The 20,803-nt window shown below is 35.2% G+C and overlaps 1 protein-coding gene across 1 annotated transcript; it reads right to left on the reverse strand.

Annotated features, from left to right (window-relative positions):
- Positions 1-88: 88 nt before the first annotated feature.
- LOC120265940 (chromatin-remodeling ATPase INO80) lies at positions 89-13,441 on the reverse strand. The gene is made up of 22 exons (XM_039273890.1): positions 13,039-13,441; positions 12,766-12,853; positions 11,683-12,527; positions 11,375-11,575; positions 11,161-11,271; positions 8,885-9,306; positions 8,588-8,696; positions 8,405-8,485; positions 7,965-8,137; positions 7,749-7,874; positions 7,362-7,523; positions 7,204-7,261; positions 6,646-6,876; positions 6,260-6,406; positions 5,583-6,146; positions 5,088-5,345; positions 4,690-4,797; positions 3,464-3,558; positions 3,176-3,332; positions 1,687-1,884; positions 1,290-1,433; positions 89-961 (listed from the first exon to the last, which is right to left on the reverse strand). Exons 1-22 carry the CDS (start codon positions 13,096-13,098, stop codon positions 680-682), a joined length of 4,620 nt encoding a protein of 1,539 aa, XP_039129824.1. The 5' UTR covers positions 13,099-13,441; the 3' UTR covers positions 89-679.
- Between the last annotated feature and the right edge of the window lie 7,362 nt (positions 13,442-20,803).

Raw genomic sequence — 20,803 nt, forward strand, 5'->3', positions numbered from 1 at the left:
CAATACACACACACACACACACACACACAAACTGTATTTAACATTTTAAAATATAAAAACAAACATCAACATTAAAATAAAAAAAAAATAAAAAAGTGGCTTTAACTGATAAAAAAGGCCAAAAAGAGAGACATTCAATAGTTCAATGCAAGTCAGCAGGATGTTAAAATATTAAATTTCAGCTATACATAGCAAACTAGTACCACAATTGAGAGTATATACCTAATGTAACTACCATTACCGTCTCATTTGCTACCTCCTAATTTCAATTATCATGCCTAAACCCTCAATGGAGAACCTAGCAGTTATTGCACTCATCAAAGAAACTATAGACAAGATCAAGAAGGGCTAACAACTTCCAGATGGAGCACTCTTTGATATCAATCTCAAAACCTTGACTGACTGAACCCCTAACTAAACCAACCATCTTTAGTTTACCTTGGAAGAGCCCTTCGAGTTGCCCCTAGAAGCTTGAAATATCAGTTTCGCCAACATATGGTTTAGCTTTGTCACTGCTGGAATTTTTTTTTAAGCCGAAAGTGAAGACCATATCTCTAACAGTTAATCATCTGAAATTTGGTGTGAAATTTTATAGACAGAAATCACTCCGGAGTACAATCTGGACTAATTATGGAGTTGTAGAGTTAGCTTGAAGATCCTCATCCTTTTTTTTGGAGTCTTAAGTAGCAGGAGAATCAGCATTTGGCATGCCCTCAGGCATTTCAGCACCGTAATCACCGGAATTGTTGTTATCCTCATAATAGGTTGGTTGATATTCGAATGCTGGGGTCATTGCGGGATCAATTGTAACAGCATTGGAACTCTTCTTTGCTCTAGCTCTCTTCGGCCTCTGTTGGAGGTTATTGTCTTCATCAAATGGCAGTTCATCCATGTCCATATGATCTTCATGCGCAACGGATTTTGGTTTTGGATGGCTTTGTTTGTCAGAACTTGATTTCCTCTGTAGAAGTTGGAGTCATTCAAACAGTAATGAGATTATCTCATTTCAAAGTATGGTATGTAAATGTTAATGCCATTGCAAGAGAACATAACAGAAAGTTAGGTTCACTCTTGATTAGAGAATGATTTCAATCATCCAAGTGAATGGATTAAAAAAATCAGGGTCATTATAATCTCAATGGGAAGAGATAACTGAGAACGAAGACCAGCTTTCCATGTAATTGCTGATTACCAATCAAATCAAATTATTTGGCTAATTAATGAGAGAAGAAGGAATTTGATAGGAAAGAATAAAAAGGTCAAACTGAAAGCTGACATTTTGGGAATACCTTCTTGCTGGTAGACTTTACATTTTCTTGCTCATTTTCACCAGCCTGTGATACTGGATTTCCAAAATCTTCCAAAGATGCATCCCCATCAGCATCAACACGGATGCCTTTGGTTACCTTTTTCTTCTTTTGGCGATCCTTAGCCTGGTAAAGAACAAATTCCATAAGCAACCTAAGAGATCACATGCAGAAATGATGGTAGCTTCTGTAATCATAAAATGTCAAGAAGTTTATTGGCTGAGGTATGCATGCCAAAGAACTCCGAATGAAATATACCAAGCTTCAAAGTGTGAGAGAATCACTGAGAGCAATATTCATCTCTCATGCTAAGTGAACAAAATACTATGTGGCAAGTCAGAGGCTACAAGAAAATAAATTATGAAAAGATAGCACCTACCTGCATGGGGATTTCTCTCAGTTTCTGTTCCAGCTGGGCATCATCAATAAGTAGAGAAACAACATCCTCCGGCTTGAGCAAGTCGCCTTGCACATGCCCGCCAGTCATGACCAACTGTTGAACTGTATTCTTCTGGCTAGCTCTTTGCAAAATCTTTTCCTCCACCGTCTCCTTGCAAATTAATCGGTATACAGTAACCTACACAGCCAATAAACGATCACATCAATAAACAATTATGTTCTGATTAGTGCAAGCACACATAATGCTGTAATTGTTAAAATTAAAACATACGAAAGGACACTAGTAAAATTAAGATGACATATCAGATAATGCACAGCAGCTTTATGTCATTAGAAGGCATCAAGAAAAGAAAACAGTTCCATAATTTGGGGTGGGCTTGTTTAATCCAGTTCGTAATTTCCATTTATATTGTGGAACCAAAATTAAACAAAACAGATTAGCCAAATGATATTTTCTTGAATTGAAGCAAGAATAATGGGACCATAATCAAGCATTTATGTAGAGTGGGAAGAATCAGCCGTGCAACACAGAAAGCAAGGTTATTACAAATCATTTTATTGTAATTTAATACAAAACCTAACACAGTAAACCTGAGACTTAAATGCTTGAGAAACAAGTATTACCCAAGCATTTGGAAAAGGCAAACCAGACTACCACAAAGTACAGTCCACATTCTTTACTTTGACAAATCTGAAGACAAAAGCTACTGAAATTGTAGATTTTTTTGTTTAAGATTTGATATATATTGTTTAATCCTAGTCTTGCCTGGCAAGTAGATTTTTTTTACATCAGCAGTCACCACTCATAAGTTCCCTTGCCATGAGGCAAGCTTACAGCAACAAAATAAAGACGACTATATCCAATTATTAAAATAAAGCAAACTAGATACTCCCAACAGCTGTAGCAATATTTTTGGCATTAGAAAGCTTGTAAGCTTCTGGGAGGGAAAATGTGAGTGAAGGAAGTATACTAGGCAAAGAGAAGCATGAAAATAGAAATTCTCACTGCTGTCTTCTGTAAGATACATGTCTCTCCCCATCCCTAGACGAACCTTATCATGAGAGGCACTTGAGGAAATAAAAAGTAAAACCATAATCCTATAGCATGGTTATAAAAACAATTTGGAATTTAGATATTAAACATTCCATTCTTCTCCTCTTACATTTTGTATCACATTCTAAGATTCCCAATTAAGTAAACTAATGGGCAACAAATATTTTTGTTCTCTCTATGAATCATTTGCCACCATATTCAAGTTAAATCTTTAACTGCAAACGTGCATGCTCTATTGAAAGTGAGCATTCAGAGTGCTCTGTTGGGGAATCAGGACAAACAAGCTTGTGAATAGTAAGAAGTCAAACTGTCCACAAATTCCAATAGTGCTTAAAACAGAAATTTCAAACTTCAACTACAAGATAATCAAGTTTCCACAAAGAATGAAAGCTAGATGAAATTTTACTTAACTAACCTCCTTTGTTTGACCCAAGCGATGTGCTCTATCCATGGCTTGCAGATCTAATGTTGGATTCCAATCACTTTCATAAAAGATAACAGTGTCAGCAGCAGTCAGATTAATACCAAGTCCTCCAGCTCTAGTACTCAGCAAAAAAACAAATATGTCATTCCTGCAGTGGAAGACAAGAAATATCCGATCAAAATTTATAAACAGCCTCAGTAATTCTCAATCACATCAGGTATAATTGTTTGCCATATCCAACTAAAACTGAGTTAAAAAGAAAAGAGATTAAATTTCTACCGCCGTTGGAATTCTCTGACCATGTCTCTCCGATCCATAATGGTGGATGACCCATCAAGTCTGAAATATTTGTATTTTCTGTAATTCATGTAATCCTGCAGAAAAATAGCCACATTGCACGGAAAAAACTGAGGATGAAAGTACAATAAGCAAACAACAATAGACATGTAGCTCAAGGTGCAGCTTCTCTTCCACAGAAAAGATATCCTTCAATGAAAACAAATAAGATATATAGATTCAGCAAGCGACTAGCATGGTAATAGAGTTGAAATGGTTATTCCGAACAACAACTGAAGGGCAAGATTATCGCTTGCAAGTAGTTATAGATAAATCCTTATTTCATGACTAAAAGAAAAGATATGTTTGCCATTGCAAGTCATTAATAGAACAAAATAAATACCAACACCAAGTTAAGATTTACAACATAATGAATTTTTCACATATCATACAGCAAAGTACATGTCTGACAAGATACATGAACAAGATTACCTAGTGGTAGTTGGTTCATTTAGGCTCCTCAAGCATATTTAACAACAAAAGAAGTTCAATCATTTCCTAAATCACATTGTAGAAGTCTATCAAAGAATTACAACAGAAAAAAGAAAAGTCCTACGATAGATCAAGGAATGATATTCACCATTAGCATTAGGCCATATTGATGTTTCAAATAAAAAAGAAGCAAATGCTTGATGAGGAAGAAAAACGAACAATATGTTCAATCAAAACAATGGGAGAGAATAAACATATCACCAAGCAAAAATAAACTAAACAGAACTTTTAAAATATTAACAGGAAGTCCCAGTTAAAGTAAATTAAACTCCAAATTTAACATGGGGTAGCAAACTTTCAGGTCATTCAGAAGAGCAGATGAACAATTGACATTGCATACTCCTTATGGCTGAACCGGAAACTAATGTTGAGCAATTTGCCTAGGGCAGACAGACAGTGAGGTTGTAACATGAATGCATTTGAAAATAAAGAGCTGCTAATATATTCACAAAACATTACATATAAACATCAGCCAGCGCACATGAAGGTAAAAATTCTCTTAGAAGCAGCCACTTTAATTATCAAAGTGTGGTTCCAAGTTAGCTAATTCTTTAGGATTCAACTGAATCCTACCACCAAATATTGAACAGTATAAAAACTTCAATAGCAATTTGCATGATGGCAGATAATGAAGAAACAAAGGCCCAAAAATTCAGACAACTTGTAAATGGAAATACCTCGAGGATATTCAGCATTTTTGTCATTTGTGCAAATAAAAGTACACGGTGATTTTCAGCCCGAAGACGTTTAAGCAGTATGTCCAAGGTTTGCAGTTTTCCAGAATCCTGAGTGAACAAAATCTAGATTAGTCAAGACAAAATAATATCAAGATTACATATACGTCATAAGAAAAATAAATAACTCGCGACCATATTAACCTGTTAATTCTTACAATAAAACACAGAAATTTTCCATATGAATAGAAGTACATAAAAACACATGACCTTCATTTCCCCATCACTAATATTGAGAGGCAGTTGCCACCTTTACTTTTCAGACATCATGCATGCAGACTTTTATAAATATATATATATATAAATTATAAAAAATTATATAAAAAAAACCTAGAATATACCGTGAGCATTTTAGCAGGGTCAAAGCTTTGCATTGGTGGACAAGAGCCAAAAATCCTGTATGTCAGCTCAAGAATCGGTGGGACGGAATGTGATTCTTCGTCTACCTCTTGTACCAAAGGATGTGGATAATTAGGCCTTCTTGGGCCATTAAACTCAGATGTGCGAGCAAACCCAACAAACTTCTTTTTAACCCAGGGATGGTGAAGATTGTCAATCATTTGATATGCAAAGCTTCTATCAGGGCACTCGGCATTTATCTGCAAATGACAATTTCAGAACACTGAGAACCTAATGTACTAAAATATGGACCACAAAACAACCTTAAAAGAGACGGAACATATTAAAACATGCAATCAAGAAATTATATCACAAAGGGCTCCAGGAATATTATTGTTTAGTGGCAAACACAGCTGTAAATTCAACTGAAACATTTATGGCACAAGAAAATTGCAGTAATGTTTGAACAGCATTTCTATTAACTAACTCATACTTACAGGTGGAGCTCTAGCTCGAGGAATGAATGCATATGTTGCACGTAGCAGCTTGATATTGGACATGAACCTCTCCTGATGAGAGATGACCAATGATTCATATGGGTCATCGACTGGACCAGTTGCAAACTTTTTTCTGAATAAGCTAGATTCAGATGTTATTGGCAACATTAGCATCCTTGCAATGGCTCTTACTGTACCTTTTTCTAAATTGTAGTCATGTTGGAGATCGTCACCCTCTGAATTCATGAATAGATCCACTATTTCATCTATAAACTGCCTATCCAACCTCGATATAGAAAACAATGCTTTTTCCAGGGGAGAACTCTGAGCCACGAAGGACAACTCAACAGGAGATAAATTAATCAAGCGTCCAAAGCCAAATGTTCCACTGTGCACAGAATGCTGTTCTAAGCATCCATATTGTGGTACCATCGAACAATAGATGTTATCTGGTGAAAATATATTAAACAACCTCTCAAATGATTCATACTGAATACCATGTCCATCTGTTGAACAAGGCATTTCAGAAGTCCGAATGATTTCTCGATAAACCAGCTTTGGTAACTAGAGGAAAAATGAATAAGAAAATCAAAGATAAATATAAGAGGGAAAAATAGGTACAGTGGACGATATCAATATATAAGTATCAATCGTATAGATGTGAGAATGGTGCATACCTTGTATATGATGGGATTCCAACCACCTGAGTAATATACGTCTTCAAGCTCTCCAAAAGGAGGAGGAAGAAGAGAATTTGGGATCATCCCAAAGTGCAAATACGTGCTTCCCTCATTACGCTCAAATAACTCCGGATGGTTGCAAACCTGACAACAAAAAGGGAAAACATGCAAAGTCAGGCATATTGATACTACAGCCAAAGCAAGAATGTTCAAACAGAGAAAAGTCAAAGAAACAAGAAGCAAAAAGATTTGCTTTAGTTTAAGTGTGTTTACATAACTACAAACAAATCAAATGGGAAAAAACCAATGTAGTCAAGGCGGAATTTAGAAATCTTCCAAATGGATGATCAGATAAGACACCAACTTGATAACTTGCAGATTACCTTGCGTAATTGGATAACAATATTCATCAAATTCAGGATTTTCTTGTCATTTAGATGGCCACGACTACCATCAAATAGTTCAGCAAGTGATATTTTGTTCTTTATAGCTTGATAAAAAGCCTGCTGCCGTGAACTAAGTTTACAATGCACTGTTACTTCCGTCTTTGCGGTCATTTCTGTTATGACATCCTTCTTAACCCGTCGCAACATGAAAGGTTTCAAAACTGCATGCTGCAAAAATAAAATACACAAATAAAATAGGTGACCTTTAGAAGATGACAAATCAAACTTCCCAGTCAGACATAGGCCAATTTAGATAATAAACTACATATTTGAATTCCTGACAATTCCATAATGCAATCTAATAGCCAGTACATTAAGGCTCACAACCAATATCTCACGGTGTAAAAATCGCAAGGAGTAAAATTTAGGATGATAATCTTAAAAATATGAAACTTCATACACTAGCTACATGAAAGTCCACTATCAGGACAACTTGGGCTTTCCAATTTCGTACGAATGTTATGTTCCACATAGAATCTGCAGAATATCACATACCAGTCTGTTAAGTTGATGTTCATTTAGTGTGCCCCCATGTTCTGCATGGTTCTCGATTCTGATGCAAAAAAACAAAAAGACAACCCAAAATAAATGAGCAAGGCAGCCAAGTAATCAAGTTTTAAAAATTGCAGAGAAACCAATTGATGAAGGTATACCCTTTTGAAAACCATTCATTGAACTGCTCATGACTGTCAAACAATGTAGGCATTATGAAATGCAGTAGAGCCCACAATTCTGCCATGTTATTTTGTATTGGTGTGCCAGTGAGAAGTAAACGGTTTCTACAGTTAAAACTGAGCAGTGTCTTCCATCGAATACTAAGAAGCAAAAGGCACATCAAGTTAACAAAGATAAAGCTAAATAAATCCACCAAATAGCATTTGCTGAAAATGAGAAACTGCGATATACTAGAACTTTATTTGTATAAGCAATATCATACTTCAGCAAGTCTTCGAACAGAAAGAAATGACAAAATGAGATATATATGAAGCAATATTGGGCTTAGTATCAGATTAAAAGTCCAATGGACAAAGGCAACGTACCTGCTTGCACTTTTTATTGCTTGGGCTTCATCTAACACCATATATTGCCATTTAACACGTCGCAAGTATTTCTCATCAGTCACAAGTAGCTGGTAGCTAGTGATCAGTATGTGGAATCCAGCCTCCCTGATTTTGAATTCAAAATAAGTGGCATTACAAAGATAACATTATGGCAAGAAATCAAAACAGAACACAATTCCATTTTACACAATTTACCTCCTATATAAACGCTTAGGGTTGATGTTTTTCCTCAACACAGTCCTTTCTGAAAGTCCACCCCAATACGGAAGTGTTTTCAGATCAGGACAGAATCGACTAACTTCATCGGCCCAATTATTCAAAACTGAAGAGGGAGCAACCACAAGAAAAGGACCCCATATGTTTTTCTCCTGCATGGTAAAGTCAGTCTGATCAAAATACAAATGGAAGTGAAATAATCAGATAAAATCATGAACATAAACAAAGAATTATGTTTTCTTTGGCTCATGTCAACTAATACTTAATTAAACAGAACCTCAGTTAAATTAAAACAAATCATTGTAATTTTATCAAATAATGAAAAGGAGATACAATAATGAGGAGAACAGATGTCAGACTAACAAATTATAATTATTAAAAACAACAACATGGTGTGAACAAGGAATCAATTCACAAACCTCAGCTAAATGAGCAAGGAATGCCATAGCCTGGATTGTTTTTCCAAGGCCCATTTCATCCGCAAGTATGCCATTCAATCCCTGATAGATCCCAAAATTTAAATAGAGATGAGGTAACATAAGAATCCATCTCATGGAAAACACATACAATAAGAACAATCATTAAAAATTCAAGGATATGACCTGTTCATAACAATTAACCAGCCACTGCAAACCCTTTAGCTGATATTCTTTAAGAGAGCCTTTAAACATTTCGGGAGTCTGTACGGATGATGTTATGGGCATTGTTGAGCTGAAATAAAAGAAAATGAATGAGCCTGAGCCAAATGGTAATTGCATACCATCAATCAACACAATACACATTAGAAAGTCAAAACAGATAGATGCATTGCAAAGTACATTGCAGATAATTTATATTCTATTTCTTAGTTTCTGTACTGCTGGCTGAAATGTGTTATCTATAAAATGCAGTCAACTTACGGATTCAGTAAATCTATGTTAGTAGACCCTGCAATTGACGAATCATTTGCAGGTTCAGCATCTTGCCGCAGCTTCATACATGCGCTGTCAAATGCATTGGTTATCATCTTCTGTTGAGAAACAGCATGTTGAGCTGCTTTTAAAGCTTCCTTTCTTAATTCAGCCTCCTCTGGATCATCATCCTCCCCTTGTTTAGTATCTGCTAACTCTGAGATCTCATCTGGAGCCTTAGATTCACCATCTGCTGGAGGCAATGAATCCGGAGGCTGCGAAGTGGACTTATGCTGCATAAAATGACTGTAAAGCTCGGTTTGTGACAAAAGAAAGTTGAGCCTCTGCTGCTGTCTCTTTGCCTCACGACGTTCCTCTTCACGCCTCAAGGCTTCAGCTGCATCCTTTTCTTCTTTCTTTCTCAATTCTGCCTGCAATTAGCAGAAAAGGGCAATGGTTAAAAGGATTCCTTCCAAATAAAGTGGCAATCAGTTGATACAAAGGCAGTTTATCACTATGTTGCATCACAATCACAATCATCATTGTAGCCATCATCATCTACGTCTTATCCAATATAGGAGATTGATCACAACTGTAGGCTGAAAAGTCCAAGAGGAAATAAATTCAGCTATCAGTCTTAAACCTAATGTCTATAAACAAAGAACTCACCTAGAGCTCTCGTTCAGACAGGTAAATAACAAAAGAGAAGCATATGAACCTGACTGATGTGCAAAGAGTAAGCTATGGTGACACAAATGGATTCACATAAGCTGTTTCTGAACTCATGGATCAAACAATACAAAAAAGTATAATAAAATAGCCATGCAAATTTTTAAAGAAAAAACCTCAAGTCTACAATTTCATTATCCTTGTGTGCAGTTATTCTCAATCTAAAAACCAGGACCACCTTGAGATTTTTAACAGTTGGAATCCCATTTTTCTCCAACATCAGCAGCAAAACTTTCAGTACTAATTAAGTCACAGCTCTATCTTTCTATATAACTACGCAACACAAAAGCATCCAAAGAAAAGGTACTGCAAAACACACCATTTTAATAATATCAAAATCCCTCTTAATTGAAGTATTAACCCGTCCATCAGATGACAGAGTTAGCAGCAGTAAAGATTCAGACGGTCAAGAAATCAATAATGACCAAATTTAAAATCAAGATAATAAGTAAATAGAATTTCTTAGGATGAACATTGTTGTGAAGACTTGCATCTTTAAATAAGTAAATGGACATAGTCCGTTATTTATAGAAATTTCAATTTAATTAATTTTGGTGGCATCTCATACTATCAAACGCACAAGATGGTTGTATGTGGTCTTTAGGACCATAAATTGACACAACCATACCTCACTGAAACTTGCATCCCTTCAAGGTGTCTTGTTTCCCCCTCATTAATATACATTACAATGATCTTCAAAGAATAACAGGCCATCAGAGAAAACCATGTGTCAAATATATATATATATATATATATATATATATAATCGATGACTACCTAATATTGTTATAATTGTTAAAATTGAAGAAATTATCCCACGTTCTACTATGTTCTAAATAGACTTGGTTTAAATTATTCTTTTAAATGGAGCAGGTTGGACCCAGCCATCACAATCACATAACAAACAAATTGGCTAAGCTTGATTCTTAAAAAACCCACACATCCCTTTCACCTAGGTAGGCCGAACTACAGGCTCAAGTAGTCCCTACTACAGGCTCAAGTAGTCCCTAGTCCATCTGGTTTGACTCTGCTGAAGACAATTGTTCATGATCTTTGTTGGCCTCACTTTCACTTAAAATTTGAAATACTTCAGAAATAGCCATCATCCTCCACAAACCTTCTCATAGCAGTGGGGAAAACCAAGATTATGGAATCCAATCAAGGGTCCAAGCCAGTATTAATTGGCAAGTCATTTGGGCATTGCTTTTCATAATGTTCATAATTATTACATGCATGAGTATCCTGATCTTTCTCACATTCATGAGCAACACAGTATCATATACAAGAATTTCATGCAAATATGTGCTCAATTTAGACAATAAGGAGATGAGCATTGTAAAGGGCATATTAGCATCACTATAAAGGCCTTACAAAATGAAGAATTAGAATAAAGTCCATAGAACTAAAGGCTAGTAATATGTAGTTCTGCATAGATACTGAGGTTGCAATGATTACTTGAAAGTGAGTAGTGATGTTACCATAACATCCACAAGAGTCAATGTGTATCAAAATAACTGAAATATCATGCATGAATAATGATAGAAAAAGAAACATGCCTGCTCCTTGTCAACTCTTTTCCAGAATATCAGCATGTCTCTTGCTAGTTTTCTTGTGCGAATTGAAGAAACCCTCATATATTTGAGTGATCTGCTCACCTTCAATTTTACCTGGAGTTTTATAAAAGAATATAGTCAAAGCAGAGAATCAATATTAATGTTTGAAGTAAATTTTTCTTACAAGAAATCACGATATGATATCACAATGATATACCTCTCTTTGGCAAGTCTCTGAAAAACGCTTGGCATCTGTCAGTTGCTTCTTATGAAAATTAGTAAATATTCTGTGATGCTTGGGAATATCCCGTCTGACAATATTCAGCCAAACCTTCCCAATCTTTTCCATCTCTTCTCTCTCAATGACAGAAGGGTCCTTCTTTACTATCTGCTTCTTAGGCAAGCTGCGTTCGATAATCTGAAAACATATCACACATACAAGAGCTGAGATAACATAACATGCATTACAAAAAGGTGTTGCAAGAAAGACAATCGTGGATTCTAAATCTAAGAGATAGGGCTAACCTCATATGTATCACCCTTTTCCAAGACTTTCACAAAGTACACCTGCAAGGTGCCAGACTCAGACATTATTGACCTGCGAATCCTCCCAGCCGCTCCTTCCGGGATTGAGAAAGGGCCCAACCCATTGTCACATACTTGAAGAGTGAATTTCTGAGGTGAGGTACCAGTTGATATTGCCTTTATCCTGGCTTGAAGAGATTCATACTGAGGTACAGGATCACCCAACCCTCCTCTATTTCGGGCCTCAAACCTTCTGTCAGCAGCCAGCAAAGCAGCTAAAGAACGCAAATCCAAGTTGCCCCTAAGAAATTGTTCTTCTATCCGTATTTCTGATAAACTAGGCAGCTTTAGGGAAGCAACCAACTTGTCATAAGTTGGGGGGATCCTGTATGTGATTCCATTCCCAATATCCAGGTAAACAGAATCAAGAGCAGGAGTAAGCCGACTGGCCCCAGGAAATTTCGAGTCATAATCTGTGTCATAATATTGAGGAGAAATTTCCATTTCATGCAAAGGTGTCTCTTCCTTTAAAGGAGCTGAGTAATCATTGCCAAACCTCCCCATTTTCACACCATGCCCATGTTCCAAATGCGGCTTTGCCATTCGAGCGGATAATGACCCTGATGAAGAATCCCTAAATCTCACTCTCCTGTACTTCTGAACATGTTCACCAAGCATGGATCGGTACTGCTCCTCGGAGATTTGTGCATCATATTTTTCTTCATCCTCATCATCAGTACAAATATCTTTCCTCATGGATGAGTTCAAACCAACCTCTGAATCAACAGCCAGTCTCTTCCGTGATCTCATGTCTCCATTGCAATGGTCCACCCTGGCTCCCTGGCCTGAAGAGTGAACGTGCACCAAACCAAACAATGCAGAAAATTAGAGGTCCACTATAGCAGAAACACAAACAAAAAAAAACAACAAAATTAACAACAAATTAATAAAAATCACGTTAAAGTAAACTAAATCCCAACAAGACATGATACAACTCCACTGAAACTAAACCAAGAAAAACCAAACAATCAGAGTATACAAGCCAAGACAAAATTTATCAAATAGGAAAAAAAAAGAGCCTACCTTGGCTACTCCTGCTCTCGTCCTGGCTACTATTGCCATAGTTTTCCAACTCCACTTCCGGCTGCGGCACATGAAAGTTCACCAAAGACTACATCCAAAACCAACAGACAAGAACACAAACAATCAAATCAAATTCCATCACAAAGCAAACACCAACTCAACAAGAGACAAACCAATGACGACCCAAATCAACAACAAATTCAATCAAAAAAAAAGAAAAAAAAAACCCTAGAAAAACAAAAGCACAGACTTTTCCATAAAAAAAAAACAAACCTCAAGATTGAAAAGATTAGAGTAGGAAAACCCGTTCCTCTGGCGCCGCGACGAGTCCATGAGGGGCAAAAGCGAGGGACGGATCAAGGAGGGGAAGTCCGGGATGAAACCCTAGAGAAGGAGAAGGGCATGAATAAGAAGGATGAGGAGCGGAGAGGAGCAAGCAAGGATGATGGGCAGGTGGGGAAGGAGCAATAGGGATTGGAATAGGAGTTCGAAAAGGAAAAGGAAGATGAATAGTGTGGACTAAGAAAAGGCATGGCGAAGAAGGAACGAGGGCGAAGGTGTTGATGATGATGATGACGATGCCGAGATGGTAATCGGAGAGCGGTAAGTTGTACCCGCGAGTGGGATGTTTTAATTAACGTGAGCCTACTAGGGTTTGGTTTAGAGGAGGGATTGGGGATTGATTTCATTGGGTTTTGTTGTTGGACTTTCTTTGCTTTTTGGTCTTTTTTGGGAGGAGAGGAAGAGGGAAATGGGTGTGAGATTACTTTTTTGCCCCTTGTTTTGTTTGGGTTTGTATGGGTTTTTTTGGAATTTGCGATTTACTTTGAGAATACTCAAAAACTGTTGAGATTGTAGCCAATGATTATTTTTGTTGGGAATTATTATTAACAAATTAGATATGAAAATATGTTGTGATTGTTCAATGTTGATCTGTGGACAGTAAATTTTTTGTAAAAAATGAATAAAAGTGTTGAATTTTTTTTTGATTTTTTGCATGTGATGATTATCTAATTATTATTAAAAAATAGATATTAAATATGTATTAATTGTTAAATATTAATATATGGAGAGTATTTTTTTTTTTTGCTTACAATGATTATTTTTGTTGGAAATTATTATTAAAAAAATAGATGCGGAAATATGCTGTGACTGTTCAGTGTTGATATGTGGAGAGTAATTTTTTTGTGAATAATGTATAAAGGTGTTTTTGCATGTGATGATGATTATCTTGTTGGGAATTATTATTAAAAAAAGATAGATATTAAATATGCTGTAATTGTTCAATATTAATATATGGAGAGTGAAAAATATATGTAAGTGTTTGAATTTTGTTTTCCATGTAATGATTATCTTGTTGGGAATTTTATAAGAATATTACAAATATGTTATAATTGTTAGATATTACTCCCTCTGTTCTTTTTTATCTATCATAAATCATGTTTTTTTAATCATTTTTAAATATCAAAAAGCATTTATTATTTTTTTCCAAAAATTACCATAACACTCTACTCAATTCTCTTCTTGAAATTTAATATGAGAGAAAAATGTGAAGATATAAATTAAGGGTAATTTTGAAAAGATAACTAATTTTTTATTAAATTATGTGAAATAATCAGTTTTTCTTGGTATGTGAGATTCCGTTATTCACGACAGATAAAAAGGAACAGAGGGAGTAATAATATATGGAGAAAGATTAATGTTTAAAAAAAAAAAGTTCTTTATTAAAAGCTTGTAAAGGCAGAATATCCCATCATCCCATGATTTTTTTGTGTTTTTTTGTAACTTATATACTTTTGTGGGAGGTATGTGACCTCTTAACTAATTGATATAAAATGGTTAGAATTACAAAAAAAAAAATTCATTAATATAAATGTAAATTTGTAAGTTATTCTTAATAGATCCTAATTTAAAAATAAATATATTTATCATCAATATTTAATGATTTGAGATAAAAATAAATTATATCACCCGAAATATATAAACATATAAAGCCATGTAATGTACACTAACATTGTGATCATAAAAATTGAGTTGTTCATTTATTTGAAAAATAAAAAGAATGAAACATTTTAATATTATTTTAAAACAATTGGAAATATATATTAAAAATTATAAATAAATTTTTGATATTTTTAAAAATTATAAGTTGAGAAAAAATTTCTAGAAAAAAAAAAATCCAAAAGGTGGGCCAGCCACTGTTTGTCCCACTTTGAGGTATGGGGCTCATCTCCTCGATATCTCTCAAGCTATTTTTGCAAACCAAACATATCTTTTTTAAATGCATTTTCAAAATTGTTTTATTTACTCATTAATGAATAAAATTTATGTATGCATATTAAAAATTTAAAATATCAAAATTTGGTATTATTTAAGAAGATATGATGACATTAATTGGTGTTGAAATTTTGGTGATATTTTGAATAAAAAATATTAGATTATCAGTCTATTCTGTGTGAGAGTATAAGTATAATTCTCTAGATAGTGTATCTATTTTTTAAAACTTACTCTTTTAGTCCCTTACTTTAAATTGTAACATTTCAGTCCCTTTACTACGTTTAAGTGAGCCATGTTAACCCCCTTTTTTAATGATTTAGGGTTTAGGATTTAGGTTTATGGGGACTAACATGGCTAAATTAAAATTGTAAAGGGACCAAAAGGTTACAATTCAAAGTAAATGGACTAAAAGGGTAAGTTTAGAAAAGTAAAGTGACTGTTTAGGGAATTATATGTTATGCCTTTCCACACTAGCATAACCACCTCCTCGCAATGTATGGCTCTCCTCATCACCTATTAGCCACGCTGACAGGATTAAAGAATCCTACAAGCCGCGTGTTGATTCTCCTCTCTCTTTTTTTTCCTCTGCAACAAATTGGGATGCCTATAGCCTCGTCATCTGTTGTGTTATCCGTCATAACCTTTGCTGACTTGTCCACCATCCTCCTCTGCATTTAAGGACCATTTAAATCTAAGAAGCTTGGCACCCCTAAAACTCCCCGCCATAACATTACTCCCACTAATTGAATTTAACCTTGCCTTCAAGGTCTAAGTAAGGAAAATGATTTTGTAACCACTCCAAATCATCCCAAGAGTTATCGTCTCAAGATAGTCCTTCCCACTACACTAAGGCATGTTGAACTTGCTGACCATTCCTAAGAATTTTGCGAAGCTGTACAACAACTACAAGCTGTAGAATAGAACCTTGTTTTGTAGCTACAAGCCATAGAGGAATGGTGGCAATATGTGAAGTAGGATCACCCACACATTTTTCAACACGGAGACATGAAATACTATATGTAGACAAACTTCCACTAGTGATTGAAGTTCTTAAGGCACAGTCATGATTCTATGGATGACTTTGAAAGGCCCAAAATAAAGCATTCTAAGCTTGTGATTCTTGCATATGTCCATGGAGTGTTGTCTATAAGGCTGTAGCTTAATGAACACCCAGTCAGCCTCTTTAAAATGAAATCTCAGTACAGATTTTATCAGCCATCTTTTTCATCCAAGCTTGAGCTTTTAAAAGGTTTTGTTTCAATTGAGCCAAAACTTTATCCTGTTGCTAAAGGAGAACATATACTATTGGAAGGTCATGGTCATTTGAGTAATAAGTGAGCAATAAGGGAGGATCTCTACCATAGACTATCTTGAATGGAGTCATTTCAGTAGTACTTTGAAATGAGGTACTATACCAAAACTAAGCCCAAGGTAGCAATTCGACCCAAGCTTTCGAGTTCTCAGATATAAAGCAATGAAGGTATAACTCTAGACGTTTATTTAAAGCTTCCGTTTGCTCATCTGTTTGGGAATGATAGGAAGAAGATATAGAGAGGATAGTTCCCATCTCTTGAAAAAGATGCTTCCAAAATTTACTGAGAAAGTTCGATCTCAGTTACTCATAATTGATTTTGGAGCACAATGTAGTTTCACAACATTGTGGACAAATGCATTAATTACCACAATGCCAGAGAAATCAAACTTTAAAATATTAAGGTGACCAAATTTTGATAATCTATCGATGCCCACATTGATATTAGTGAATCCCTTTTAAAATGCCAATCCAATTATGAAATCTATAGATATATCCTCCTACATTTGTTGAGGAATTAGGAGTGGTTAAAGGAGTCCCTCAAGGTGTGTGTGCGATCATTCTTAGCCTATTGGCAAACCATGTAGTTGAGCACAAACTCAACCCTATCATTTCGCATACCTTTCCAATAAAAATAATGCACTAGCCTTACATATGTTCTTAATGATCCTGTATGAGCACCCACCAGTGTAGCATGATACTCCTTCAATAATTGTTGTTTAATTGAAGAGTTGTTGGGTACCACTATCTTACCATTTCACCATAGCAAATTTTGTCTTCAAGAGAATTTAGCATCACGTGGATGATGATTTTGCAATATATCAATAATTTTAGCACAAGAGGGGTCCTTTGTTATAACTGTTTAATGAGAGAAATTATCATACACTATGTAGAAAAGAATGCCAATAAGAAGCATTGGGATAAACCATCAACAACTATATTGTTTTTTCCCGGCTTTTATTTAATACTAAAATCGTAGCGGAACAATTTTGGAAGCTAGCATTGCTACTTAGGAGTCTGTATAGTTTGCTAACACAAGTGTTTCAATGCCTCCAAATTAGTCCTGATGATGAATTTGTGACTAATAATATAGTGGTGAAATTTTCTTATAGCTTCAATTACTGCAAACAATTCCCTGACATAAACTGATTGTCTTTGCATGCTAGGAGTTAGTTTCTTAGAAATATAAGCTATTGGCTAATTATTCTGACTAAGAACTACACCTATGTCCATCCCCCCCCTTGAAGCATCAGTCTCAAGGATGAATGGTTGTGAAAAGTATGGTAATTTTAATACAAGAAAAGAAACTATGGTACCTTTGAGTTCTAAGCAAGATGCTTGAGATATGTTAGGCCATAAGAAAAAGTCTTTCTTAAGAAGATTAGTTAGAAGGTGTGCTATTGTAGCATGTTTGTAAATGAATCTCTTGTAAAAGCTACCTAATTACAAGAAACCCCTTAATTGCTTAATGTTTCTAGATTTTTAGCCATCGCAAAATTGCTTCGACTTTTGATTTGTCTATCTGGACTACCTCAGTAGACATTACATGTCCTAGATATTCTATTTGATAAACCCAAAGCTACATTTAGAGTATTTAGCATACAATTGATTATCATGTAGAGTTAACAAGACTATCTCCAAATGTTTTAAATGGTTCTCCCAGTCAATGCTATACACAAGGATGTTAAAAAAAAAATAAGCACAAACTTAGGCATTACAAATTAGAAAATTCCATTCATTAAGGACTGAAATGTTGAAGGAGCATTTGAGAGTCCATATGGCATGACAAGCCATCGGAAATGGCCTTGATGAGTCCTAAAAGTAGTTTTATGTTTGTTTTCAGAATGCAATAAGACCTAGTGATACCCAGAACTTAATTCTCATTTGGAGAAGAATTTAGCACCATCCAATTCATCCAATAATTCATTCATTACATGAATAGAGAAAGCATCTTTAATAAGTATAGCATTTAAGGCCCTATAATCTATGCAGAAACATTAAGTTCTTCTTTAACAAGCAGAACGGGTGAAGAAAATGGGCTATTACTGGGTTCTATGAGATCTTCCTAATGCATTTGTGTCACCATCAGCTCAGTTTTAGCCTTTTAACTATGTGGATATATGTAAGGTTTTACTTTCACTAGGTTGGCAGTTGGTTGCAAGGGAATTATATGGTCACATTCTCTAAAAAGATAAAGACATGAGGATACAGAAAAAAAAAACCTTATAATACTTTTTGCAGTAACTGTTTCAAATTATTAGGCATATCAGGAGTAATTTATGTTATGAACACACTCTTTTTGAGTATTGGCACCTTATAGCATTTTACTATGGCCTTTGAAGTGCACAGATGATGCAATTAATGAATAGCAACTGGTTAAGGACTAGAATCTTTATCTCCATATAATGTTATGAAATTATTGTCATCATAAAATTCAAAAGATAAAGCTCTGTAATCAACAATATGAGGCCCTAGTGTGGCCAATTAAGTTGCGCCTAGTATCACCTGAGCCCTACCTACAAATAGTAAGTAGGGTGAAAATTTCAATCTTTAACCTTGCATCTTCATTTGCAATTCATCAACCATTCCCTCCAATTACAGGGAGTTTCCATTACCTATAAGTACTTTGAATGGGCTGGTTGGTTAGACATCCATATGAAGATTTTTGACAATTCTTGGTTAAATAAAATTATCATCGCTATCTCCATCCAATAAATTTTTGACTGAATACCCAATTTTTTACCCAGTAAAACTTATAGTGCTAGAAATTATTGTACTATTCATAAAATTTAGTGAAAATTTTGGAAGTTGCTCCTAAGTGGTTGTAGCAATGTTTAACTCCACCAAAAATTTAGTAGCATCTGGATCAAAATTGTCAGGAGGTTCTTCATTCCATGCATTTTGTTTGACTCTTATGAGCATGAGTAAATTTCTTATTACAATTGAAGTAGAATCCTTTGAATCTTCACAACTGCATTTTGTTGAAACTAATTTTCTAGACAGACTGAGATGTACTAGAAGGAGTTGGCAATGCAAGGTGCAATGTGATTTGAGTTGAAACTATAGGTGTTGTTACAGTCTTAGCTGCTAATGCCTGAGTATTAACCATCTTCCTTGGATGAAGTATCAAACTGACATCTAAATGGAATGGAGGTGATATAAAAATACTCTTAGTAAATGTAGAGTATTTTTGCTCGAAGAACTTGGCCAAAGTAATTGCTTTGTTAAGTGACTCTGATTTCCAAGGAATGGCATCCCATTGTATTCTTTAGGCCACTAATGAAATAGGGCAGTAAGGCCATGAAAGATACTCCCTTAACATGGTTAGCTAATGTAGTAAAGGTAGCATAGTAATTAGAGACATAATCATTCTGTGTGAGTTTGAACAATGCATAGTTTGGACACTCAAAGATAGATGGTCTATATGCCTCTTTTATAGCTTTTACCAGTGAAGCCCATGAAGTTATTGTCCTAGTTTTTTGCAACATCTAGTATCAAGGAATGACTAATGCATCAAAGTGAATAATAGCTATTTGAAGATGATAAACATTAGTAATATCATAATACTCAAAAAATTACTCCACCTTGAAGATCCATTGAAGAACATCGATCCCATATCCTTGGAAAATCAAGTTTCATAGATCTCATCTGGAATGGTGGTGATCGTCAATGCTCTTGTTCATTAGACAACTCCATATGGATCAATTGAGGCAAAGAGGAAATTTTGGCAAAACTTTGAGCTTGGTCTACTTCAATATGTTTCTAGATACTAATAAATGATTGCTCTAGTTCTTAACCCTCTCCTTACTCTGATTCGTGGCCACGAGAAGTTGTTCTTCCCTTTGATCCAAAACTGCAAGATTGTATCCAATTTGGTAGCCAAGTCCTTCAAACGAGTGGATTCAGAAATTGTTTTGACCTCAACAAAAGCATCAAATATTTAATGAATTAATCAAACCTAATTGTAAATCAAATCTCGATCAATTTATTAGGAACTCATGCATGCAATCAATCAACATAAGTGCTCAACTCTTTAAATCATTCATTACCATTCATGACAAGTTCCGTCCTCCAAATCACTATTCAATCGATCAAGGCAGAGGCTTATGCACGTCTCTGCCATTCTTAGCAACTTAGCCACTCATCTTGGCAACAAAAAAAACCTTAAGAATAAGAAAAACTCCAAAATATATCAAAGAGTCCACATGATTATAGATCTACCATAAAACAAGCTACCAACAATGAGATAAGCAGAAGTTAGCTCACTTCCCTCCTTCTCCGCCCACAGGAGATGCTCACCTAAGCTTAGAATTGTTTATAGATCCAAGACTTAATTAAATTACTACAAGAAAAACATATGTTTTTACTATGAATATTATGCGACAGCCTCAAATTGTCCTCGCAAAATGTTTTTTATGACCACCAAAAATCCTCGTGGCAAAATAATAA

Source organism: Dioscorea cayenensis, chromosome 7 (assembly GCF_009730915.1).
Source record: "Dioscorea cayenensis subsp. rotundata cultivar TDr96_F1 chromosome 7, TDr96_F1_v2_PseudoChromosome.rev07_lg8_w22 25.fasta, whole genome shotgun sequence".
NCBI lineage: Eukaryota > Viridiplantae > Streptophyta > Magnoliopsida > Dioscoreales > Dioscoreaceae > Dioscorea > Dioscorea cayenensis.